Genomic DNA, 26621 nt, shown 5'->3' with positions numbered 1-26621 from the left:
TTAAAAAAATGTGGACTCAGTGTTCCCAGATCATAAGATTTTTTTTTTTTCAGAGAGGAAGCTGAAATATGAACTTGTAAATAAAATCTCACACTTTTTAAACATTGGTGATTTGCTTTTGTTTACATATTTCATGGCAAACATGTCTATGGGCCTTTAGAACTCATGATAAGCTAATGTGTGACCCCTGCTTTAAAGAGACCAATACACTTCTAAGGCATCCAGTACATCCCTTCTTTAGCTTCATACAAAATATGAAGCTTGGAAAGGTCAGAAGTTCGATATGCCTACAAGAGGCATTTTTAAATGTACAATGTAAAGGGGAAATGTACACACATTAAGAAACAAGCAGCCAATAAAATATGCATCAACAAGAAAATCAAGTAATGCCACCCACGATGCAAAGAAAAGAGGAAGCCATTTTGCAATAACAAACAACAGCAACAACAATGCTGGGCTACCGTTACTGACAAGGGTGTTGGGATGAGACATCATCTTCCAGAAAAGATAAATGTGACCTGGAAGAATAAATCTCTGGCTGTAAAAATCCTGTCGCACTTATATCAGGCATGCTGTCTGCAAGTAAGGGGCAAATCTATCATTACTTCCCAAGGTCACTGGAAGAAGAAAAAGTTAAGAGCAGTTATATCTGGGCTGAATACATGCTAAGAAACTCACCTGAAACATAAAAATATTTTATGAACAAATATATTCAAAACATGAGGTATTTACAATAATGCAATACTGAAAACAGCCTACAAACCACAATAGGCAAAGTAACCTCCAATTAGTTTTCTAAATACTATGAGAAATGGTTATATTTTATAAAAAGAAAAAGAAGCTCTTGAGATGCTATTATCAGTACTGTGAAAATAAGCATCAAAAAGTGACTGGAATAAGCAAAAGAACTTTGCAAAATCTCAAACAGCATAGAAAAATGCTGGAGAATAAGTCAAAGTAGCTGTTCTTGTTAAGAAATACAAACTCAATTATGAGTGTTAAAAAATTGCTATAGCGTCTATGTGGTATGTAATTCAAAGAAAATATTAAATTTCCTTGATTGGTATGAAAAAAAAGTGATAGGAAAGAAAAAATAAAAGTATTGCCTGACAGGATTATGAATGATTTTTTTTCTGCTCTAATATATGTTCCGTATAATGTATGCTCCATACTGCCTCCAAATGTGCATCATTTTTAGCCAAACACAATTTCAATCTTGAAACCTGAGATGCCATCACTAGAATTGCATTTCTTTAGATATTGAGGTATTTGATAACCAAGACACATATTAAGATGGCTTAATGATGGATGGATGGATGGATGGGCTGCCTGAGTACTATCAATGGAAAATGGAAGGTGGCAGGTTAGCTGTAGAAATTTTGTGTTAGAGGATGTATCATTTAAGGACCCTATATGCCATTGAGAAAAAAATACTTTAACTATTTTAAATATAAAATGGTTTTCTTAAAGGATACTGAGTAATTCACTAAATCTCCAGGAGAGTCCAAAGATAAAGGTGGCAAGTGATGCACCCAAAATGACAGTGAAAATCATTCTAAATATGTGATGAAGACATTTCTCCTGCCTCCATTGGTCTGGGTCACTGCCCTTTGCTTCCCATGATGAAAGCTTCCACTGCAGCCACTGCAAGTTCAATATTTATGCTATAGAAATGGTGACTCTTATCAGGATAGATTCTATGGGGTCTCAGCTTCATTTTGACACTTGTTCTTTGTCAAAGTTGGAAATGAGAGCATGTGATAGGTGATAGAGGGTATGTAACTTGCTTAATCCCAACTGCAAAGGACTTTAGAAAGCATCTAACATTGTTAACTTCCGTAATGGGAGATGGGCTCTTTTTCAAGGAGGAAGAATTCCTGACTTTAGGAAGGAGATTCCTGCACTGTAGACAAAAACAAGGACAAGTGTCCAAAACGGAAGATGGACATTTGAGGGAACAGTTCATCCTGGTGCCCTGGACACCTAGCATGCATCCACAGAGGCAAAGGCTCAAGTCACGGCTTATCTGAGTCTTGGCAGAAGAACTTGTGCTTCCCCAGGTACACGAGGGGATGAAAGGTCTATAAGAAACAGCTATGAGGCCATGGACCGCCTGCCTTCCTATCTCCCTCCTTGCCTCCCGGGCTTCGGATGAAGTGTAAGACTTTTGCTCCAGTCTCCTCAGAACTGAGATGCGGCATAGAAAACTCAATAGTTGCCAACTAGAATGGGCTCTTCAGCAATAGTGTATTTCACAACTTGGGTTTCATTCATCTGGCTCCTTTTGTTTCCATGTCATCCTTTCTCATGTGTGGGGCTTCCCTGGTGTCTCAGATGGTAAAGAATCTGCCTGCAATATAGGAGACTTGAATTTGATTTCTGGGTCAGGAAGATCCCCTGGAGAAGGAAATGGCAATCCACTCCAGTATTCTTGCCTGGAGAATCCCATGGACAGAGGAACCTGGTGGGCTGCAGTCCATTGGGTTACAAAAGAGTCAGACACAACTGAGAGAGTAACATTTTACTTTTTTTTGGTGTGTGGGACAAAGACTGGTGTAGCTTACTCTTACAAAGACTTTTGGCTTACTCTTCCGATTGCTCTCTGTGTAGGTAATAAGCTGTCTAATTCTAAAAGTGGTTCACTGTGTCTTCACCAGTCAAATCGCTTAGGCACCAGGCTTGGCTTTGCCTGTGTTAAATGTGTGCACAACCGAAACCTACTCGAGAGGAGGAAATGAATTGACCCTTTTAACTGAAAACTGGACCCAAAAGCTCAAATTATGATGCATTCTCTCTGCTCATTATAGACCACTTACTTCTTTGTTTGATGGTGCTTTCACACCTTCTAGTTCCATAAGATGGTCCCAGGCGCATCCGGGTTCACAGGATCTTTAGAGGTAAATCCAGTGAAAGCAGGTTTTCTCTTTCCCATACATTCCAGTAGGAATCACAAAACTGAACCTCAAAGGGCTGATTTGAGCTATGAATGAAATATGAAGATTGCCTAAGCTTCCGCCACACTTTTAACATTGGAGGTAAGAATGGTATTATCCTTGCCCAAGCTACATGGACTGAGATTGGAAACATATACCTCATTAAAGAAAATGTAATCACCTAATACCAAAAGGGGAAAAGGCACGCCAAACAGTCAAAAGTGGGGCTGTTCCAGGACTTCCCTCACAGTCCAGTGGATAGGATTCCATGCTTCCACTGCAGGGGGCATGAGTTCAATCCCTGGTCAAGGAACTAAGATCCTACAAGTCATGCAGCGAAGAAAAAAAAAAGTACCGGTGGTGTTATTTGGCCATTCAGTTCAGTTCAGTCACTCAGTCGTGTCCAACTCTGTGACCCCATGGACTGTAGCACGTCAGGCTTCCACATGGCCATTAAAAAGAGTGAAGTAATGACTTTTGCAGCACCATGAATGGACCCAGAGATTATCATACTAAGTGAGGTAACTCACACAGAGAAAGATCTGTGTGATCTTTCTCAGATTGTATCTGAGATACAAATCAACACATCCATTAAACAAAAACAGCCTCAGAGCTTCCCCGGTGGTCCGGTGGTTGAGAATCCACCCACCAAGGCAGGAGACACAGGTTCAATCCCTGCTTCAGGAAGATTCCCACATGCCTTGAGGTAACTAAGCCTGTGAGCAACAACTACTGAGCCCACATCCTTAGAGCCCATGCTTTGCAACAAGAGAAGCAACTGCAATGAGAAGACTGCACAGTGCTGCATAGCAGCGAACACCCAGTGCAATTTAAAAAATTAAATAAATAAAAATTTAAACAGACAAACAAAAAAACAGCAGCCTCATAGAGAACAGATCCATGGCTGCAGTAGGGAAGGGAAGGAATTGGGAGTTTTGGATAAGCAGAGGCAAACTATTATATATAAGATGGATAAACAACAGGTCATACTGTATAGCACAGGGAACAATTTTCTATGACAAAGCATAATGGGAAAGAATACGAAAAAGAAGATACATTACTTTACCTACAAAGGTCTGTATATTCAAAGCTATGGTTTTTCCAGTAGTCATCACATACGGATGTGATAGTTGGACCATAAAGGCTGAGCACTGAAGAACTGATACTTTTGAACTGTGGTGCTAGAAAAGACTCTTGAGAGTTCCTTGGACAGTAAGGAGATCAAACCAGTCAATCCTAAAGGAAATCAACCCTGAAAATTCATTGGAAGAACTGATGCTGAAACTGGAACTCCAATACTTTGGCCACCTGATGAGAAGAATAGACTCACTGGAAAAGACCCTGATGCTGGAAAAGATTGAAGGCAGGAAAAGGTGGCAACAGAGAAAGAGATGGTTGGGTGGCCTCACCAACTCAATGGACGTGAGTTTGAGCAAACTCTGGGAGATAGGGAAGAACAGGGAAGCCTAGCGAGCTGTAGTCCAGAGTCTCAAAGAGTCAGACACAACTTAGCAACTGAACAAAAACAGCAGTGTATAACTGAGTCACTTTGTGAAGAAATTAACACAACATTGTAAATTAAATATACTTCAATATATTTTTTTTAAAAAAGGATCTAGGTGGCAGAAAATTATGATGGTCTAGTCATAGTTTTGTTGATGGTGAAAATCAAATCCTGCTTTCTGTTGTTATTGGTGATGGTCTTTATGCCAGGAAGCACACATCAGGTTGGGCAATTGTGGATCACATGGTCACTCCCGAGCCAAGGAACATCAATCTTTATACGGATGACTGAAAGGCAGCTCCTTAAAAGCAAAATTAGGCTGCTGATACTAGAAAGAGGGACAACGGATGCCAAATGGTCCTGCAAGGACTGAGGTAGTAAGGTGCTCAGGTAGCATCTGTCTCTTGCCCAGCTGCCAGGAGTCCCCATGTCTAGGAGCATGTATGTAAAACAGTGCTGCACGACCTCTTCCCAGCCCATTTTCAAACACTTCTGTCTGCACTGAAAGGATTATAAGGCACCACAAAGGTTAAAGTGTCCAGTAGTCATTACAACAGCAATCATCGACAGGACCAAAGGCACCAGCAGCCAAGAGCCCAGGGTTATCATACTCTTCCCTGGCCTGCCCTTTAGGCTCCAGGCCATCTGGGAGAAGCTATCTACTGCCTGGAAAGAGTTCCTTTTTATCCTCATAAGGCAGTTGTCTTTTGTCTCAGTAAAGAAACTTTTTGTGGGTTGATAGTAAGCTCCACATCTTCCTTCTTATTCACAGCTCTTCACCAAATTCCATGCCCCTTCTCAGCCCAAGGTGCCATCTGGCAGACTTGCTAAGACAACAGCACCTGTAAGAATGCCTCCTAGTATTCTTTGTGTGTATCATGCATAGGCGCTGCCTGAGAATTCATTTACTCCACAACGTGGAATTTTGGTCAATTTTAGCTAAGCTGGAACTTGATTTCCTGGAGTCCCTCCCTTGTATAGTTCCAGGTCAAGATTGGTTACAGGAAAGATTTGGGTGAGATTTGGTGAGACTGAAGTGAAGCAGCAGCCACTGTGCTCTGTCATCATTGGTTAGAGGTGATGAGAGGCAGGGGCAAAGGTGTTGGTAGTTTCCAGTTTATTCTTGATTCCCCCTCTTCCATGTCCAGTTCTCCATCCCAACTGCTGCCCCTGCTGACCAAAAGTGACCTAAGCCTAAGGTTACCAGATTCAGCAAATAAAGATACAGAGACATTGAGATGAATTTGGATTTCATATAAGCAGCAATTTTTAAAAGGTGTTTAAGTATGTCCCATGCAGTATTTGGGACATACTTGTACCCCCCAAATTATTTGTTGTTTATCTGAAATTCAAATTTAACTGGGCATTCTGCACTTTATAATTCTTAATATATAGGCCTACCTCCAGCGTCTCTCCCGAGAACTCACAGAGGCAGCCGTCACAAGAGACAACAGCCTCTATAGACTTCTACACAGTTGGAGGTGTCTAGCTTCTGGAAATCTCCTGCTCATTCACCCAGGCCCGGGAAGATGGTTAAAAACTTTTTCCTAACCTTTACTCCCCAGATTCTTCCCACAGTGTATAAGGTTGAGTTCCTGCAATGTAGCCTTTAATCATCACTCATTGGGTTCTACTCTCTGATTAAACACTAACACTCATTCTGACATCAGGAGGAAGGTGTTATTATTATTCCTTTTCAACAGGAATAGAAACTGTGACACAAAGAGGTAAAGGTACTTGCTCCAAGTGACGCTCCTGATAAGCAGTGAAAAATGAAAGTGTGTTAGTCGCTCAGCAATGTCCAGCTCTTTGCTGGGGCCCGCCAGGCTCCTCTGTCCATGGAATTCTCCAGGCAAGAATACTGGAGTGGGTTGCCATGCTCTTCTCCAGGGGATCTTTCCAACCCAGGGATCGAACCCAGGTCTCCTGCATTACAGGTAGATCCATTACCGTCTGAGCCACCAGGGAAGCCCATTATGAACATCTAGTATATATCATATATACGTATAAATATAGACTATATAGCTTATATAATATAAAATGTGAATTTCAAACATTATATTTCACATACATGCAAACTATGTAACTAGTTACATACTAGTTACTAGATACTCAGATACTAGATACTCAGCTTATATAGAGTATTTAGCTCCAAAACTTCATAGAAACTGATTTTTCAACTCTTTTCACTGGTGGGTATCAAAATGTCACTTGTGTGCAATTGAAAACATATATACATGTGTACATTTTCTCAACAGTATACATTTGGTATTTTGACATCCATTAGTAACAGCAGTTGAAAAATCAGTTTCTATAAAACTGCAGAGCTAAACTGTCATTTAAACAAAAAGGAGTGAGTGAAACTGCTTTTAGGGTAATACTGGTGACTCCAAAGGAAAAAAAAAAAAAAAAAACTGAGCTCATTAATGTTCAAATGAGGATGCCTTGGAATTGAGGTTAATAAGTTCTTGGCGTGGGAGGATCCCTGAGACAGTTTAAGGCTGTGAAACAAATTCAATGTTTAGAACAAAATGATAGATAATTCTACTTAATGAGTACACAGCAGACTAATTATTGTAATGAAATATGTTTAATTAAAAAGACGTCTGCTTTCTAATGATTATACTGACTGTAAACTATTTAGAAAACCCCGAAGGTTGATAAAGACAATACACATAAAGGCTGCAGGGAACGTTTACACAAGGAGGGTAAATATATGCATTTATCATTGTAGTTTAAAGTTAACATTATAGCACTCCTAGGTTCTTTTTTTTTTTTTTCTCTTTTGGCTGCTCTGTGCAGCATGTGGGAGCTTAGTTCCCCAACCAGGAATTGAACCCATGCCCCCTGCAATGGAAACTTGAAGTCTTAACTACTCTATCACCAGGGAAGTCTCCTAGGCTCTTTTAATATAGTATTCTAGATTCTTTAAGGCAATGCTTAGCTCAACAGAGAAGAAAGTACTTGGAAATAAAGAAAGTTGTAGAAAAACCATTTTAATATATTTTAATATGAATTTGGAAAGAATACACTTTCATACACATTTGTAGAAAAATGTGAAATGCTAAGCAGTTTCATTCAGGATGTAGATGTGTGCCTGAGTGCATGCTTAGTCGCTTCAGTTGTGTCTGACTCTTGCGACCCTATGGACGGTAGCCTGCCAGGCTCTGTCCACGGGATTCTCCAGGCAAGAATACTGGAGTGGGTTACCAGGCCCTCCTCCAAGGGATATTCCTGACCCAGGGATCAAACCCTCATCTCCTGCATTACAGATGGATTCTTTACGGCTGAGCCACCGGGGAAGTCCTCATTCAGGATATCGGCACTAACGTCCATTCACAGAATGAAAAGATCAACCAAGCCCTTACAGCTCCAATTTGTGGTGGGACTTAGGAATAAGGTATAAAGTACATTTTTAGCACCATTAATGGTTCAGTGGACAGGGTGTACTTACTTAAAGCAGCTAGAGGAGAGTAGAAATGAGAGTTTCAATCCAGGGCTACAAAAACGTGACCAATTCTGCCTCTTGATTCCTATGAGCATATATTAGTGTGCGTGTGAGTATGGGTAGTGTTATCAGACAGACCTTCAAGAAAATTTAAGTGTGGGGGATAATCCATCATGATTTATTCTGAGCACTTCCTGTCCTGAAACCACCTGCTTCTCTTGCCTCTTGCTGAATGATGGGATAGAAGCAGTATTGTTCTGGAAGTAAGGGTGTCCTGCTAATCAGAGCTGACTCAAATTTTTAAGAAACTTGCAAGCTGCTTATTGTACACAACCATCATTAAAATTTAACTTGTATAAATGTACAGGTAGATAAATTATACCCAAAATACAGATAACAAATACTCAATATTACCTAATTATTTGGCAGTCTTTTGTTATCTAAGCTTTTGGGGTTATCTCCACCTATTAGATATGTACAAAGAATATACTACCTACTGCTGTACATCTCTTTATAACTCCACTTTCAGTGATCTCATATTGGTAGTTTGAAATTGACCATGGCGGAAATATTTGCACCATGAAAATCAGCATGCACTATAAATCGAAGCTCCCCTCTGCCTTGGATGGAAATGGAGTCAGTTGAAAAAAGCCCGCTTTTGGAGCGAGGCGCTCAAGCTGTTGTGTGGAGCAGAGCAAAGTGGTAACAGGTGAGTCTGCAGAAGAAACCAGATGTGATCTAAACAGGTTGTCATTCTAAAGAAGCTAGGTAGAGAGAAATCAGGATCTTGGCTAGGAGCTATTGAGATGAGAACTTAGAAAAGCAAACAAAGCAAGAATCTGTAAAGAATTGGGTGGGGGGTGAAACTACAGAAATGGACTGAAGTAAGTAGATTAGAAGGTTTTATAAGGCAGATCCTAGGCATGGACAGGGAAGATGCGTTTAAAGCCAGAACACTGATCTCTGCATTTACCCTATCTCACTTCAAACAAAAACCTGTTTTTTTTCTGAAATTCTCTCTTCTTTCTATATTCTTAGTTTTTAAACCTTCAATGTTTGATCTCATATTAAAAAGGAAAGAAACCAAATTTAAAAATTTACATAGAGGTATACTTAACATTTTTAATACTAGAGCAAATGTTATATACACACACATATACATACATACCTCTCTACTCACTTGTACCCCACAAACACGTGAACTAGAAAGTATTCACTAGGAAAAACTATTAGGTATAGAATTAGTAGCAAATATATAGGTTCCCAGTTGTTTTATTCATTTAACAAGTCCAGATACATGACTTTGATGACCCTAAACCATGAGCTTGTAAGCTGCATGGATAGCACTGGCTTTTACATATTTTTAACTTTTAAGTACTGGTTCTTTCCTGGTATGATTCCATGATGCAGTATGGCAGAAACTGAACTTCAGCTGTATCCTACCCGTTTAGCATTCACAAGATGTGAGATGTTTAGATCACATCTGGTTTCTTCTGCGGACTCACTGGTTACCATTTGCCTTGGTGCTGGGGTGCAGACCTTACAGTTCCAGTTAGATGATACACCAAACTAGCAGTAGGACTTTCAACATCAAGGTTTATGCCTGGAAAAGCATCAGTCCTTCAACCAAAGGTTGAAGTCCAAGCCTTACTTTTGACTAGATTTGCTCACCCAGAGAACTGAGCCATGGCCAGCTACCAGGCAGTTTACAGACAGCCAGATCCTTTTCTGGGAGGCTAGTCTGCAAGGGACTATTCTTGGACTCATTTATCCTTATTTCTCATTTAAGAACTGACTCATTGGAAAAGACCCTGATGCTGGAAAAGATTGAAGGCAGGAGGAGAAGGGGACAACAGAGGATGAGATGGTTGGATGGCATCACTAACTCAATGGAGATGAGTTTGAACAAACTCCAGGAGATGGTGAAGGACAAGGAAGCCTGGTATGTTGCAATCCTTGAGGTCGTAAAGAGTCAGACAAAATTTAACGACTAAACAACAACAACAACTCATTGACATAAGCCAGGAATGTGAGAGATTCTAGGAATGTAAAAGATAAGTTCATCAACACATCAATTAGTCACTGTTAGATGGAAATTCAAGGATATTTTTTTAAAGAAAAAAGGTCTTTGGCCAAATATTTCCTAATCATTCTGGTATATCTCATCCTCCTACCAGAATGATTATTAGCAAATTAATACCCTTTTATCAACACCTAGAACAAGAATAAAAGATTTATTTTTTTCAGAGTGCCAGCTGTTCCAAGGGAAAAAGGGCTGATTTATCATTGATGTCTGTCATGAGTGCTGGGTAGTAAGTACAGTTCAACTCAGTTCAGTTCAGCCGCTCAGTCGTGTTCGGCTCTTTGTGACCCCGTGAATTGCAGCACGCCAGGCCTCCCTGTCCATCATCAACTCCCGGAGTTCACCCAGACTCACGTCCATTGAGTCAGTGATGCCATCCAGCCATCTCATCCTCTGGAGTCCCCTTCTCTTCTTGCCCCCAATCCCTCCCAGCATCAGAGTCTTTTCCAATGAGTCAACTCTTCGCATGAGGTGGCCAAAGTACTGGAGTTTCAGCTTTAGCATCATTCCTTCCAAAGAAATCCCAGGGCTGATCTCCTTCAGAATGGACTGGTTGGATCTCCTTGCAGTCCAAGGGACTCTCAAGAGTCTTCTCCAACACCACAGTTCAAAAGCATCAATTCTTTGGCACTCAGCTTTCTTTACAGTCTCTTACAACTCTCACATCCATACATGACCACTGGAAAAACCATAGCCTTCACTAGATGGACCTTTGTTGGCAAAGTAATGTCTCTGCTTTTGAATATGCTATCTAGGTTGATCATAACTTTTCTTCCAAGGAGTAAGAGTAAGCGTCTTTTAATTTCATGGCTGTAGTCACCATCTGCAGTGATTTTGGAGCCCAGAAAAATAAAGTCTGACACTGTTTCCACTGTTTCCCCATCTATTTCCCATGAAGTAATGGGACCGGATGCCATGATCTTCATTTTCTGAATGTTGAGCTTTAAGCCAACTTTTTCACTCTCCACTTTCACTTTCATCAAGAGGCTTTTTAGTTCCTCTTCACTTTCTGCCATAAGGGTGGTGTCATCTGCATATCTGAGGTTATTGATATTTCTCCCGGCAATCTTGATTCCAGCTTGTGTTTCTTCCAGTCCAGCGTGTCTCATGATGTACTCTGCAGGGTGTTAAATAAGCAGGGTGACAATATACAGCCCTGACGTACTCCTTTTCCTATTTGGAACCAGTCTGTTGTTCCATGTCCAGTTCTAACTGTTGCTTCCTGACCTGCATACAAATTTCTCAAGAGGCAGATCAGGTGGTCTGGTATTCCCATCTCTTGAAGAATTTTCCACAGTTTATTGTGATCCACACAGTCAAAGGCTTTGGCATAGTCAAGAAAGCAGAAATAGATGTTTTTCTGGAACTCTCTTGCTTTTTCCATGATCCAGCAGATGTTGGCAATTTGATCTCTGGTTCCTCTGCCTTTTCTAAAACCAGCTTGAACATCAGGAAGTTCATGATTCACATATTGCTGAAGCCTGGCTTGGAGAATTTTGAGCATTACTTTACTAGTATGTGAGATGAGTGCAATTGTGCAGTAGTTTGAGCATTCTTTGGCATTGCCTTTCTTTGGGATTGGAATGAAAACTGACCTTTTCCAGTAAGTACAACACATGCCAAATATTTGTCGTGTTATCTAACTTTTCTGTCAATTTTTTTCTCACTTCAAAAAATGTATTTTGGTACATATCTGTTTGCCTCCTTAGAAACCACAAGCTACTGATTTCTACTACGAGCTTTCAAAGGGCTATGCCTTTATATGTGTGGTAACTGGAGGAAAATTAGCTTAACAGGTGATATCTATCATTGGATAATTTTTAGTAAAATCAGATCTGATTATGTATAAGATTTGAAGAACATTGAAAGTACAAATTATCTGGGGAAAGATTCCATTCCCTTTCCTGTGTGATGAGGTACTCAATGCAAAATTGGCTATCCAAAATGGTTTTATTGGATTTTTTTTTTTGTAAAATATTGGCAACACTACTCTTTTCTGTCTTTATAAATACCAATCCTTTGCTCTGTAGATTGTAAAGTCATTTTCTATTGGATAACTTTAAACAATTATCAAAATGAAGAACCAATATCAAATATATATATGTGTGTGTGTGTGCATTTTAAGTGTTAGTGTTAGTCACTCAGTAGTGTCTCTGACTCTTTACAACCCCATGACTGTAGCCTGCCAGGCCCCTCTGTCCATGGAATTCTCCAGGCAATAATACTGGAGTGGATAGCCATTCCCTTCTCCAGGGAATCTTCCCAACTCAGGGATCAAGCCTGGGATTCCTGCATTGCAAGAAGATTCTTAACCATCTGAGTCACGAGGGAAGCCTATATATGTATATAAATACACACACATACATCCTTTTCAGGAATAATTTCTATGATGTATTACTAATGATGTATTACTAATGATGTTTAATACTTATCAGGTACTTACTTTGTGATAGTTACTACAATAAATGATCCACATATATTAGCCAATCTGCAGAATAATACTGCCTCTCTATAGAAGTGCAGTTAAAAATATAGAGACTAGGGACTAATGATAATAAGAAACATTCTTTAAAATGTAAAATTAAAATATTTTCCTCTAAGTTTAATAAATTTGTATACCTTCCACCACGCTTAGCAAAATAATTGAGCACTCACTAAATATTTTTCGGAACATCACATTTGTGAGCATTCTACAATTCAAAATCTTATCTTCTATTTCATCTTACTTCACGATAACCTAGAAGGTAGAGAAATACAGGAAAATAACCTCCATTTTATGGATGAGGAGTGAGCATCAGGAAAGTTAATTGATTTACTCAAGACAAGCAAGTCTCTGCTCGGAAGTTTCTAATTTTACTTCCTCACCCCACTGCTCTCTCAGACTTGTTGGATGGTTTTAGCACTTGAGTGTCAGTTTATTCCTTACCTGAGTTATCTTTTTAAAGCTTGTGTTTCATAAGTTCAGTCCCACACCCTAACCTTGCACTGTGCTTATCGGGTCATTAGGATAAAGTTCATAGGCTTAAACATGACGTAGAAGGCTCTAGAAAGAAACCAAACCTTTACCTAACTCCCTGGCTTCATCTCAAAGTCCACTGATTTCACTCCATTTCTGAACACCAAGCTCCTTCTTGAATGAAGGTCACTTTCCCCAACTTCTTCTCTCATTAGAAGACTCTGTTATTATCATGCTGCTGCTGCTGCTAAGTCGCTTCAGTCGTGTCTGACTCTGTGCGACCCCATAGACAGCAGCCCACCAGGCTCCCCTGTCCCTGGGATTCTCCAGGCAAGAACACTGGAGTGGGTTGCCATTTCCTTCTCCAATGCATGAAAGTGAAAAGTGAAAGTGAAGTCGTTCAGTCGTGTCCGACTCCTAGCGAACCCCATGGACTGTTATTATCTTACATATGCTCAATATATAGCGAAAGCATTTATCAAGATCTTTTTGGCTGTGCTGTGGAGGGACCAATTCCTTATTTGGTCAGTTTCCCAAAGTACAAGATATAGTGAGAAAGAAAGCTTACTTCCATGGTGGAGGGCTAAAAGAAGACACGTTCTTAGATTTCCTTTCATCTACAGTGCAGATGAATGTGCTAGGTTTAGCAAATTAGATACACTTTCCAGGTTCAAATGAGAAGCTAATAACTCAAAGAAGCATAAATAAAAGAAGATTTATTCCAGGACTTCCCTAGTGGTCCAGTGGCTAAGAATTGACCTTGCAATGCAAGGGACACCAGTTCCATCCCTGGTCTTGGAAGACTGCACATGCTGCGGACACTGCTGAGCCTGCGCTCTAGAGTCTGGAAACTGCAACTCCTGAAGGCCTCATGCCTGTGCTTCACAATAAGGGAAGCCACCTCAACAAGAAGCCCATGCACCTCAACCAGAGAGTAGTTCCCGCTCTGCAACTAGAGAAAGTCCCTGTGCAGCAACAAAGACCCAGCACAGCCAATAAACAAATAAATAAATATTTTTTAGAAAGGTTTATTCCAAAGTGGTGAGACTGGCTGACATTCAGTTATGAGGGATCACAGAGGCATCAACAGCACTGGGCTGATATAGAATCCTTGATCCAGTTCTGCCAATGTAAGCAGTGCCAAGTCATGGATTCCAGTGATTGGTGGAGTTGCAAGTAGTGCCCCCTCATTAGACTAGTTTTGTAGCTTAATTTGGGCCATGTGCATGCATGCTAAGTCACTTTAGTCATGTTCAACTCTTTGTGACCCTGTGGACCACAGCCCGACCGACTGTCTCCTCAGTCCATGGGATTCTCCAGGCAAGAATACTGGAGTGGGTTGCCATGCCCTCCTCCAGGGGATCTTCCCAACCCAGGGATCAGACCAGTCTCCTGCATTGCAGGAGGATTCTTTACCATCTGAGCCACCAGGGAAACCACCGTTATTCCCATCCGGTTTCTGAGCTTGGCTTCCCAAATGTCCTGCCAAATCTATAAACTACCTCCTGTCTTTTCATGTGTAATGTAATAAATTACATTTCTGTTTAAGTCAGGTTCATTTTCTGCTACTTGCAATTTAGAACCCTGAAAAGACATTTTTGCTTTTAATAGCCTTATGATTTAGATCAAAAAAAGAACTGAAGGCATTGTGAAGATGTGACTTTCAGGAAGAACCTTGAAATATAGATTCAGAGGTTGTAGAGGGATTATTCTAGGGGCTGGACAATTGGAAGCATGAACAAAGACACAGAGGTTGGAATAATCAGAGTTATGAGAAATTTGTGGTTTACCTAGAATTTAATTTGTGTGTTAATCTATCAGTTGTGTCAGACTCTTTGCAACCCCATGGACTGTCGCCCATGAGGCTCCTCTGTCTATGGGATTCTCCAGGCAAGAATACTGGAGTGGATTGCCATTTCCTTCTCCAAGAATTTAATGTATTCATCTATTATTGAGAGAGGAGTAATGAGACAGCTGACTCTAATTGTGGATTTCTCTATTTCTCCTTGTATTCTATTATTTTCGTATCACTTATTTTCAAAACTCTGTTATAAAGTGCACAAATACTAGGAGTTTTTAAGTCCTCATAATAAAATGACTCTTCTATCATTATTAAATAACACTCTGGTAAATAACGGTTCTGGTAAAAAATTTTGGCATTGAAACCTATTTAGTATGATATTAATATAGCTCCCAAGTTGTCTTCTGATTGCTTTTATTATGATGTGCTTATTATATTATTGAAAGGCATTTTTCTGCAAACAGAATTTTAGGTTGACAGTTTTTCCTTTTCTTTTTTTCTCCTAGTAGTTTGTAAGTGCTGTTCTACTCCTTGCTTGCATTGTTTCCAATGAGACGTTTGTTGCATTCTTTGTTTCTCTGCATGTCATGTGTCTTTTATACTGGTTACTTTGAAAATTTTAGTATTGTTGGTAAGAAATTTGATTAAGATGTGTCTTTCTTGTGGATTTTTTCATGTTTTTAATTCCTGAGGTTCACTGAATGAATTAGATCTGTGGATATAGTTTAGCTAAAATTTGGAAAAATTTCAGCTATTGTTTCTATAAAATTTTTTTCTCTCTCCTCCTTCTGAAACTGTAATTACAGGTATAGTAAAACATTTGCAAATATCCCACTACTCACTATGTTGTTCACTTTTTTAGTCTTTTTTTTTGCTCTGTATGTTTCCATTTTATTTTCTGTCTTCATTTTAACTGATATTTTCTTCTGTGTTTGACCCAGTGCTAATCCTCTGCAGAATTTCTTTTTTTTTCATCTCAGACATTGATACCATGTCTAGAGGTTCAACCTGGGTCCTTTTTACATGACATGCTCAATTTCATTCTATATTTTTAAAAATATGGAATACATTTATAATAACTGCCAATGTTTTTTCCACAACACAGTCATCTATATCATTTCTTGGTCTGTTGATTGTGGTTGATTGCTATCTTCATTATGATTCAAATTTTTTGCTTCTTTGCATGCCTGGTAATTTTTAATTGGATGCCAGACATTGTGAACCTTATCTTATTGGGTACTGGACATTTTGTATTCCTCAATATTTTTGCTTGGTCTGTGATTCAGCTAATTGAAAATGGTCTGAGCATTTTGAGGCTTTTTAAAAATCTTTGTAAGGGAAGACCAGAGCAGCCTGCTGTCTAAAGTTGACTTTGCCCCAGTACTAAGGCAACGCTTATCAGAATACTCTATCCATGCATGCTCAGTCATGCAGTCATGTCCGACTTCGTACAACCCCACTGACTGTCGGCTCTTCTGTCCATGGGATTCTCCAGGCAAGGATAATGGAGTGGGTTGCCATTTTCTGCTCCAGGGGATCTTCCCAACCCAGGGGTAGAACCTGTATCTCCTGCATTGGCAGGCAGATTCTATACCACTAAGCCATTAATTAGGCAACATTACACTCTGGATTGTGGACACATAAACTATTCCTGTCCCTGTGTGAATTCCTGAGATTAATCCTCTGCTCCTTTGGAATGCTTCTTCCTTCAACTCAGATAAGTTACTTTTATTTGCTGATAAATATTCGTCTGAAGATTTAAGGGGACCCTTTGCTGACCTTCTAAGCGTTTTCTATATGCAACTCTTTCCTCTTTAGTGCTCTGTGAACCCTAGTTCTCTCTGCACCTCCCTCCCTTCAAATTCTCAGATGTACCAACTCAACTCATAGAGATGATAGAGACAGCTGTACTTCACCAGGGTCTTTCTTCCCCTTTGCTGGAAAGTCAATAAGCTGAGAAAATTACAGGGCTCCTGTCATTTCTTTCCCATCTCTCGGGCTCACTATTCTGCATGACTTGATATGCAATGTCTGAAAACCTGTGTTTCACATATTTTGTTTGGTTTTTAGCTGTTTAAGCCAGGAAGGTAAATCCAGTCCTGGTTATTCTTTCAGGGGCAGAAGTCAAGTGTTGTTGCTGTTTTGATGATGAGGGAAATTTGGATATCTTCATAGATGGAGAAAGATCAAGTGTAAAGTAGAAACTGAAAACTGGAAAGAAAGAAGAGAAAATTAATGGATTAATTCCCTAAATGAATTACAAAGGGGAAATAATGAAAAGCTGTGATAGAGATAGAAATGCTTCTTTTGAAACAGGAAAATAGGGGGGAGAGTAATGGTTATGAAGCAGAGAAATGTAGATGCAGAGTTTACGTGGTCAGCTGATATTACTTGAGCCCCTGTTATGTAATGTGAATAAAGCTCACCTACTTCCTGCGTGCTGGGAGAGGCGATGGAGGAGGGATAGAGTGCAATGCGGCTCCCAGCATGAATTCCCCAAATCACTCTTTCCAAATCCTCATTCCTGAGCTTTCTTATTCTTGATAGAAGTGAGAGATGGGTGCCTTGTCTCTTGGTGCTTCCACTGAACTTTTCAATGTTTTGTATCCTGTTTCATAACACTAGCTAAGGAATATGAGATAAACAATACCCATTTAGTGAAGTAAGAGTTTTAAGTGCAGTAAGCACAACAGGTTAGGGAAACACAGATGGGAGGTGATCCTACCTAATCTTCAATAGCCAGAGAAATGCTGCCATAATGAATTGGCTCTTAGGACCCAAAGGAACTATCCTGAAAATAGTTATGGAGTAGAGGAGTGATATGGAGAAGGCAATGGCACCCCACTCCAGGACTCTTGCCTGGAAAATCCCATGGATGGAGGAGTCTGGTAGGCTGCAGTCCATGGGGTCGCTAAGAGTCGGACACGACTGAGCGACTTCACTTTCACGTTTCACTTTCATGCATTGGAGAAGGAAATGGCAACCCATTCCAGTGTTCTTGCCTGGAGAATCCCAGGGATGGGGGAGCCTAGTGGGCTGCCATCTCTGGGGTCACACAGAGTTGGACACGACTGAAGTGACTTAGCAGCAGCAGCAGCAGAGGAGTGGTAAGAAGAACGGCTGTTCCTCTAGAAGGAAGAGAATGTGTAAAGATCTGGTGGCAAGAGAATTTTTGGAACTGTAGGTGGATTAATAAAGCTGGTGGAGGACAGAGAATGCGTCAGAAGCTACATCCCAGAAAAACCTTGAATGCATTCTGGGGTATTTCAAATGGACCCTGAGACAGTAGAGGATCCTGAAGGAGTTTTAAGTAGAGGTATGACTGCAATCAATTTTGTGTTTAGATATGATTCTGAGAGCAGTGTAGAAAATGCAAGAGAGGGAAAGATGACTATTAGAGAATAAGATGGTAGAACTGCCAGACCTTGTAACTGGTTAAATATGTGACTACCAAGGGAAACAAACCCTGCTGTTTGTCTTGGATAACTGGATAGATGGATGGTCCTGCTTCCTGTGAAACAAGTATTACTGGTTAGAGATCCTAAAACTCCTTGTAAAGCAGGAGAAAGTAGGGAAGGTTGCAATGGCTTAAATTTGTTTTCATACTTTGAACATATTGTCCACGTGTGCCAAGCACAGAGATGGGAGACAGTGAAAGAAGCTATGGGATAATAAGTGAGAGAAGTGGGGGAGGGGCAGTGGAAGAAATTGACACCTCGGAATCCCTGACAAAATAACATGAATTAATAATGGAAACAAAAGTCTTAAGAGTAGAATCTGAGAGCAGATGTAGCTGATAGGTTTAACCTACACAGCAGGATATATGGCCATGTGGATAAATTTATAGTAAAGTACAAAATGGGAGGCAACATGTGAGACGAGCACAAGCATCTCTAAAATACCTTCCCATAAGCACGAGATGGATAGGGAAGCCAGAATGAGAGAGTTAGGAGGGAGTGAAAGGCCAGAGGTCAATGGACTGAGAAACAAAGAAGACTTAGATGGATGGAAGATGTCAACCTTCAAGAAAACAGAGGAGTGAAATTCCAAGCAATAAGGTGGTCCAGGTGTGATTCAGGTGTGGTTCAGCTCATTGAAGATAGCAAGAAGTTGTAAGGCAAAAAATTGTTGAAAGTGTCATGAATGTGAAGGATAACATCCCAAAACATGGGGTCTAAAAGAAGTCTGTGAGCAAGGTAAAGGTGATGTTGAGGATCAGTAAACCAGGGAAACAGGATGCGGAAAAACAGAAAAGTGAAGGTGTGAAGAGCTCGCAGTCAACTGTATGGAGGAAGAGAGTGATGAGGGGCCGGGGTGAGATGAGTGCTTGTCTTTGCTTCCAAAGCTGCTGCCTTCATTAGAAGGAAACTGGTGTCATCAAGAGTGAACAGATCATGGTCATGGTCATGAGGGAAGAAAACCATTCTAGGGAGGAATCCATTTTTTAGCAAATAATATGTCACAATAATAGAAGAGGTCTCAATGATGTGTTTTTCATTCCGCTTGTCATTGAGGAAGCAGGAAGAAAGCAGGTATAGTCCAGGATGGCAGGGGATGCATGGAACAGCAAGGAGGGTGCTAGAAGAGACACAATGACGTTTTCCCCTTGGTGGTAATTTTAAACAAGCGCAATCAAGACTCTCTTCTAAGTCACTGAGCATATTGGAAACTTCAAAGTCATTTTATGCTTTGTTGTTGTTCACTCATTTGTGTCCGACTCTTTGAGACGCCATGGGCTGCAGCACCCCAGGTTTCCCTGTTCTTCACCATCTCCTGGAGTTTGCTTAAACTCACATCCATTGAGTCAATGATGCCTTCTCCTCCTGCCCTCAGTCTTTCCCAACACCAGAGTCGTTTCCAATTTTATGCTTATTCATTGAAATTTTGGGGGTCCATCACTATAGCTGCACATCCTCATGATGAATAATTTGAAGAGGTCTTCCTTTTGGACATACTTGAAGTGTTTACTGAGAGCTGTTTGGCAGTAAATAAAATAAAACAATCATGAAAGATCATTCCCTGACAGCCTGAGCCTGAAAACTCAAAGCGGGTTCATTGATCAAACCAATGAAATTTCCTATTAGATAAATGCCACACATTAAGTATCAGGAAGTGATGACATGAAGAGGTGGGAAGATAAAAGATCTACACAAAAGGTTTCACTCACACCCTGTTTTATGGTTTCTACTCCGATGCTGCCACCACACCTATGAGTTTCGCTTATTAGTATAATAAAGAGATAGAATGACTAAAATCTGATGACCAATGCATACAATTAAACACGGTTCCTCAAAGGCTAAACCTGACAGACAAGATTAGTATTCAATTAGTGTCTGATGATCTTGCCTAATACTTTTTCAGCCTGCTCAACATGTGTTTGTATGTTGCTGTGTGTAGCTTTGCTTATCTTCAGCTGATCTTTGAGAAAATTTATCTCCTCTCATTTATTTTACTTATAAAATATTGACATAAAGGCCAAATATAAAATGGAGATAAATTGGGGCAGGGAATTCAAACCATACATAGAATCTTAAAAAAAAAAAAAAAATCCTTCTAAGTGTTTAAAAGAAAACAGCAGGGTCTTCTCTGGCAGTCCAGTGTTTAAGAAGCCACCTTGTAACACAGGGGGCCTAGGTTTGATCTCTGGTGGAGGAACTAAGATCCCACATGACTCTGCAGCAAATAAGACCTCCTGGGGCAACTACAGATTTCCTGCAAAACAAGGAAAGTTCCTGCATGATGCAGGAAAGATCCCGGGTGCCCCAACTGGGACCTGCTGCTGCTGCTGATAAGTCGCTTCAGTTGTGTCCGACTCTGTGTGACCCCAGAGACAGCAGCCCACCAGGCTCCCCTGTCCCTCGGATTCTCCAGGCAAGAACACTGGAACGGGTTGCCATTTCCTTCTCCAATGCATGAAAGTGAAAAGTGAAAGTGAAGTCGCTCAGTCGTGTCCAACTCTTAGCGACCCCATGGACTGCAGCCCACCAGGCTCCCCTGTCCATGGGATTCTCCAGGCAAGAGTACTGGAGTGGGTTGCTACTGGGACCTGGTGCAGCCAAATAAATAAATGAATAGTTTTTAAAAAAACAGCAATTCATAAGTTTCAGTCAGGTGAAACCAATAAGTAAAGCTTTATGTGGAAAATATAACTTATGCAATTTCATGTCTATAGAACAGTGTGATGTGTGCATATGTAAAAATTAGAAAAATAGTCATCATCCTACCAGCTACCATTTAAAGAGCGCTTACCTGGAGTTTACTATTTTCGTGTTGTATCATGTAATTCAGACATCCATATAGAGCAGATAACTTCAACCCCATTCCACAGATGAGCACACCACTGGCATGCAAAGCAGCTGGTTCCCTGCCCGACATCCATCGCCAACAGATGTTGGCGCTGACCCATCTGACTCCACCAGGCGACAATGTCCTAGTGGTGTTTTTAAAATCCCACAAGAGTCCCATTTAAAACTGATCCACTCCCTTTTTCAGGTGTGACTGATGACCTTGATTTTACCTTGAGTCACAGATCCAAGACCTGATTTGTAGTTACATTGAGGAAAGTGGGATAGGGAAGCTGTGAGAGTTGGGGGGACAGGTGAAAGAAAACAGGTGGAAACTACGGGGAGGGAGACTAAGGGGAGCAAATAAAGAGTAGGGAAGTGGAGCCAGGAGCGCTGGCCGCTGGGTGGCACAGGGGACCGGGAGAACGGGCGCCGGAAGAATCGGGCCAGGTGGCCGCCGCACCTGTGCACGTGACCCGCGCAGGCGCAGTGGCGGAGGCGCGCTCACCTGGGCCCACGTGACGGGGCGGGGCCCGGCCTGGCCGAGGGCGGCGCGGCCACGCCCCCCTCCCTCCAGAGCGGCGCGCCAGGACCCGGCGGGCCCGAGCGGCGGCGGCGGCGGGAGCCCGGGAGGCGGAGGCGGGAGGAGGGAGGTGGCGGCGCGCGGAGACGCAGCAGCGGCAGCATGTCGGCCGGCGGAGCACCAGTTCCGCCGCCCCCGAATCCCGCCATGTCCTTCCCCGCGCCTCGGGTCACCCTGCCCGCCGGCCCCGACATCCTGCGGACCTACTCCGGCGCCTTCGTGTGCCTGGAGATTGTAAGTGGGGCAGCCTGGGCGAGGGTTGCGCCCTGGGTGGCGAGGGCGGGCGGCCGCATCCTGAACCCCGGGAGCTGTCTCCCTCTGCGTGGTACCCCGGCTCCCGTCCCCCCGCCGTGGCCTCCTCCGGCGCTCCTACCGGGATCCTCCCGGTGCCCAGCGCAGCCCGCATCTGGGCGGCGGCGCCACCGCCCGGGCCCTCTCGCCTGGCACCTGTTACGCGGCAACCTGCTCCTCCGCTGGCGACAGAAATGGTCCCGGGAGAGCGATCAGGAGGCCTCGCGGGGCCGAGGATTGGGGACTTGAAGAGTAGACGGGCTATTTGGGTTTGGGGGTACCGTCGGAGACTCCAGGAGGCTTGCCCGGGGTGGGAGGCGCGCGGGGCTGGAGGCCTCGCCTGTTGCTACCTGCCATTTTATTGGGTGGTGCAAGGTGTAGCCGATGACTGAGTGACCAGGAGGCCGCCAGGATGTGGAAAGCGGGGGCGGGAGGTACCAGAAAGAGGAGGAGGAAGGCTAAAGACCTGGGCACTTTTTTTTTGGGTTTTAGTTTTCTCGTTTTGCCACTCTGAGCGCCCTTTGGATCGGTGAGAGGAGCAGGGCTCAAGAAGCAGAGCAGGGGAAAGGTGAAGCACAGACGGTTGCCCTTGGCAGTAGCTAATCCAGTGAACTGAGGCTGGTAGGGGAAAGGTACAGACGTGGCTGTCAAGTTCCTAGCTGCCTGCCTTTGCGCCTCTCCCTTCCTCCTCTACCTTGAGACTCAGCCCAGTTCCTTGGGCTTAGGTGACCGTCGAGTTATCCGGCCTGTCATGCAGGCTTTTTGGGCTGCACACTTGAACTTTTAAAACGTCATTTTATGGAGTTGGGAGGTTTTGAAGCTCGCTAGGAAAAATGTGCAAATATAAATTAGGCAACCTGGGGTTGCATCATGCCCTGAGAACGGCAAATACAGAGGGGAACGTTCGCGAGTCGGCGCCTTTTCTGCAGGCGGGATTTGTTTGCTCGCTTTGGGGAGTTTTCCTTTCGTCCCCTCAACCCCCTCCTTTGCGTTTGCATAACCTGGATTTGGGTCGCTTCGGTTTCACTTTTGTGCTTGCGGGGCTGGGACGCCTGGTGAGCATTGGTTTTCCGCCCTATTGTGCTAAGGCACCCTAAGTTAGGTTTTAGCTCAGATTTGAATCTGAAAAAGGAGACAAGTTCCAGGCTTTAACATCAGTAATCGGATCGTGACTGCGAGGCTGGAAGAGGCCGATTTGAGTCTGTGCCCGGTTTGGAAGTATCTGAATACCTTGGGATGAGGGACGGGCATCCAGGTGAGAAGAGCCGGGAAAGGGTGGCTTTGTGCGGTCTGCACCGCTAGGCCAAGGGAGACAGTGTAGACCAGTGAAGCCTGGCAAGAAAGAATTCACAGGTTTTGAGCCAATTGAGTTTGCTATTCTTCAAACTCCAGTTGTTTGCATACCTCTGTCAGAAATTTTTGCCATATCCACTTGTTCTAGAATTTACAGATTGTGCACTTAAATGCATTTACCTTCTGCACTTCAGAACCTTATCGTACCCTCATCCTAAGCATTAAAAACATGAATTCTCAAATGTGATATGCTGGTTATATTTTTCTAATATTTATTCAAATAGATACTTGTAAATATATGCATATGTATGTATATACAGGCTTCCCAGGTGGTGCTAGTGGTAAAGAACCTGCCTGTCAATGTAGGAGATGTAAATTCAATCCCTGGCTTGGGAGCATCCCCTGGAGGAGGGCATGGCAACCCATTACAGTATTCTTGCCAAAGAATCCTGTGAACAGGGGAACCTGGCAGGCTACAGTCCATGGGGTCACAAAGGGTTGGACAAGAATGAAATGACTTAGCAGAGCAGAGCAGGTACATGTATATGTAACCATATGTGACATAAATATATGTATATATATGCAAAGAAGGCTTATCCCTGTGCTATCAAATCACATGCCATCTCAAGAACCACCTGAGTTTATGTGACACTTTCTGGAAACTCTGCTTAATTCTGAGGGAAAAAAGTGGAAAATGATTTATTCTATTTCCTCTCTCCCACCCCAGTATCCTCTTTATTTATCTAACCCAGTGGTTCTCAACTCCGCCATACTTAATTGCTCAGGCAGATTTTCAAAATAGTCCCTAGGCCAGACTAATTAAATCAGACTCTCTAGGGGAGCACCTCAAGTCCATGAGGTTTGTCAAAATCTCCTCAGAGGTACTAATGCAGTCTTGGCTGAGAACCACCAAGGGAGACCTTTATGGGACTCTGTTGACAAGAAGCCTCTCTCCCTGCTAGAACTTTTGCCTCACTCCATTCCAGGAGAAGTCCCAGACTTCTGGATATTTCAATCCAAGAAATATCCAGTCTCTTTCCTCTTGTCTCTTCATTTCCTCTGGCTTCGTATCCCACAAGCACTTCTAGGGTCCTTATCTAGATAGAACGGCATCACTTCCGAAAGCCACTTGCATTTAATTTTCACTTGTTATGGCCAAATATCTTGATAGGTTTAAATCTGAGCCCCCCATTACCTTTCACGTGATAGCAACATCCCTCCTTCCCAACCCAACCCACGAAAAATAAAAGGACTAAAATATTTCAGTGGAATTGGTGACCTTAGAGAAAGCAGAGACCACATTGGAACCAAAGTATAGCTCCTTCTTGACCCTCATCATGTACCACGTAGTGCTGTTGGATTATGTGCTTTAAGAGCGCTGAGATGGAGACCACCTTGGTCCCCTCTTCCTATCTAGAAAGTCCACACTGAGAAGGTGTGGACAGACATGAGCAAAGGAGACATTTTTAAAGCACCCTTGGTCCTTGATTTCTTAATTTCCCTCTAATGTTCTGATCCCTTGAAATTGTTGAGTCTCCCTTGGCTCCTCTTCAGAAATTTCTCTGTAAATTAATGTGAGAAGTAGTTCTAAACACTGATGATCTCCTTTCTGGGGAGGCCTTATTTGAGCTCCTGAGAGGTTTCTAAATATGCCCAGACCCCTTAATTTTGACCTTTTATCAGATCTACCTGTCCTTGCAATTTCTTTATGTCCAGTGCTGTCAAAACTGAACACTTGAAAACCAAACCTGACAAAGATGGGCTGGACTATCAATCATTGATGAAACCATGATATTGGAGTTCATGTCTCACACTAAGCAGTAACTTTGCTCCAATAATTTTATTTCAATTCACCTTATTATACCATATTCACAGTCTCTCAAGTGTAAGGCAGTTGTTGGGGAGATAACTCAAAAGATACAGGTATTGTCAGCCTCCAAACACCAGGTAAAGTAGTTTATAGTGCTGGGTTCCCAGGTGGAGATAGTGCAACTCTTAGACACCTAAGTCGTCCTCCTCTGGCATTTTGCACTCAGCTGTACTTACCAACATGTGCTTGCTATGAAGAGTTTAATACTAAGTTAGTTTTGCAAAGCAAAGCTTTTTAGTTTAAGATGGGAACCCTTCAAAAGTTATCATTTTCAAAATCTAATGCTTTGATTCAGTGGTTCCTGAATTAATGTTTTCCAAATTATTCACCAGGTAATTAGTGAATATCTATTGTGTACAAGACATCATTCTAGGAACAAAGATGTTTAGACCCTGCCTCACCTGAAAGAGCTTGTAACCTGGTTGAGAGGATATGTCCCCAAATAACTACCATTCAGGGAATAAAGACTCAACCATGGAAAGTGAACTATAGGCAAAACACTCTCTAGGCAGGTCTGTTTAGGAAGATGCCATTGGAGCATCTGAACTTTTGGGTTGAGCAAGCTGTTTTCGGTTCTTGTCCTTAATGAGCTTGTCTTGTATTAATATAATGCACAAGAAGATCAGAAGTACGAATGTATTACACATGGAAAATAGTAAAGGTCATTATCGTACTCAGTGTGTTTCACAGTTTCAGTTCAGTTCAGTTCAGTCAGTCAGTTGTGTCCGACTCTTTGCAACCCCATGAATCGCAGCACGCCAGGCCTCCCTGTCCATCACCAACTCCTGGAGTTCACTCAGACTCAAGTCCATCGAATCAGTGATGCCATCCATCATCATCCACTGAAACTCACAGTTTCAGTGTTTAGGAAACCATCTGCACTCCCCCAGGATAATCCTGAACATCTCTCTTTATGTGAGATAGTCTAGGACTCTTACTCATAGGCTTCCAACTGCAGTGTTTAGGATGCCACAATAATTTTCATGTATTCCACAAATGATTAAGAACTAGCTATGTATCACACCTTCTTTTATGCCCTGAAAATAGGACAATTAACAAACTCCTGCTCTCAAAAGAAATTCCTATACAGTGAAGTACAAGCCGGGAGAGAATTATAATGCTATGTTTGAAGTGATAAAATTGGTCTATGAAAAGTACTGTTTAAAAACAGGGTGGAGTACATCTGGCCACTGGGAAGGTCATATAAGGCAGCTTCAATGGGACGGTGACGTTTGAGTTTAATCTGAAAGTATGCGTAGAGGTTCAATAGACAGAAAAAAAATGGGAAAGAGAATTCCAGATAGAAACGAGAATATGTGCAAACCCCAGAGACAAGAAAGACCATGGCATAGAGGTCCTGGCAACAATTAGTGTTTTTCAATGTTTGTTTTTTTACATGACTCATGGGAAGGTGGCAGGGAAGGAAAAAGGGCAGGTAGAGTTCAAGATGTGGTTTGCTGAGAAATGGTCAGCCAAGGCATAACATTTATTCTGTCTGTGATGGGGAGCTGCTGAAGGACAGAGATAAACTTGATCAGACTTGTGTTGTAGAAATCTTTGAGTAGTGAAGGTTGG

General features: G+C 42.1%; 1 protein-coding gene across 1 annotated transcript in view; it reads left to right on the top strand.

Annotated features, from left to right (window-relative positions):
• Positions 1 to 21618: 21618 nt before the first annotated feature.
• The window catches only part of MAL2 (mal, T-cell differentiation protein 2), a 33140-nt gene continuing 28137 nt past the window's right edge, over positions 21619 to 26621 (top strand). Inside the window, exon 1 of the mRNA XM_010863413.1 lies at positions 21619 to 21826. Within this exon, the coding sequence (XP_010861715.1) occupies positions 21695 to 21826 (132 nt within the window). The 5' untranslated portion in view covers positions 21619 to 21694. The remainder of the gene's footprint in view (positions 21827 to 26621) is intronic.

The sequence above is a fragment of the Bison bison genome, unplaced genomic scaffold, assembly GCF_000754665.1.
Source record: "Bison bison bison isolate TAMUID 2011002044 unplaced genomic scaffold, Bison_UMD1.0 scf7180017864491, whole genome shotgun sequence".
NCBI lineage: Eukaryota > Metazoa > Chordata > Mammalia > Artiodactyla > Bovidae > Bison > Bison bison.
This window is presented reverse-complemented; position numbering and strand designations above follow the sequence as displayed.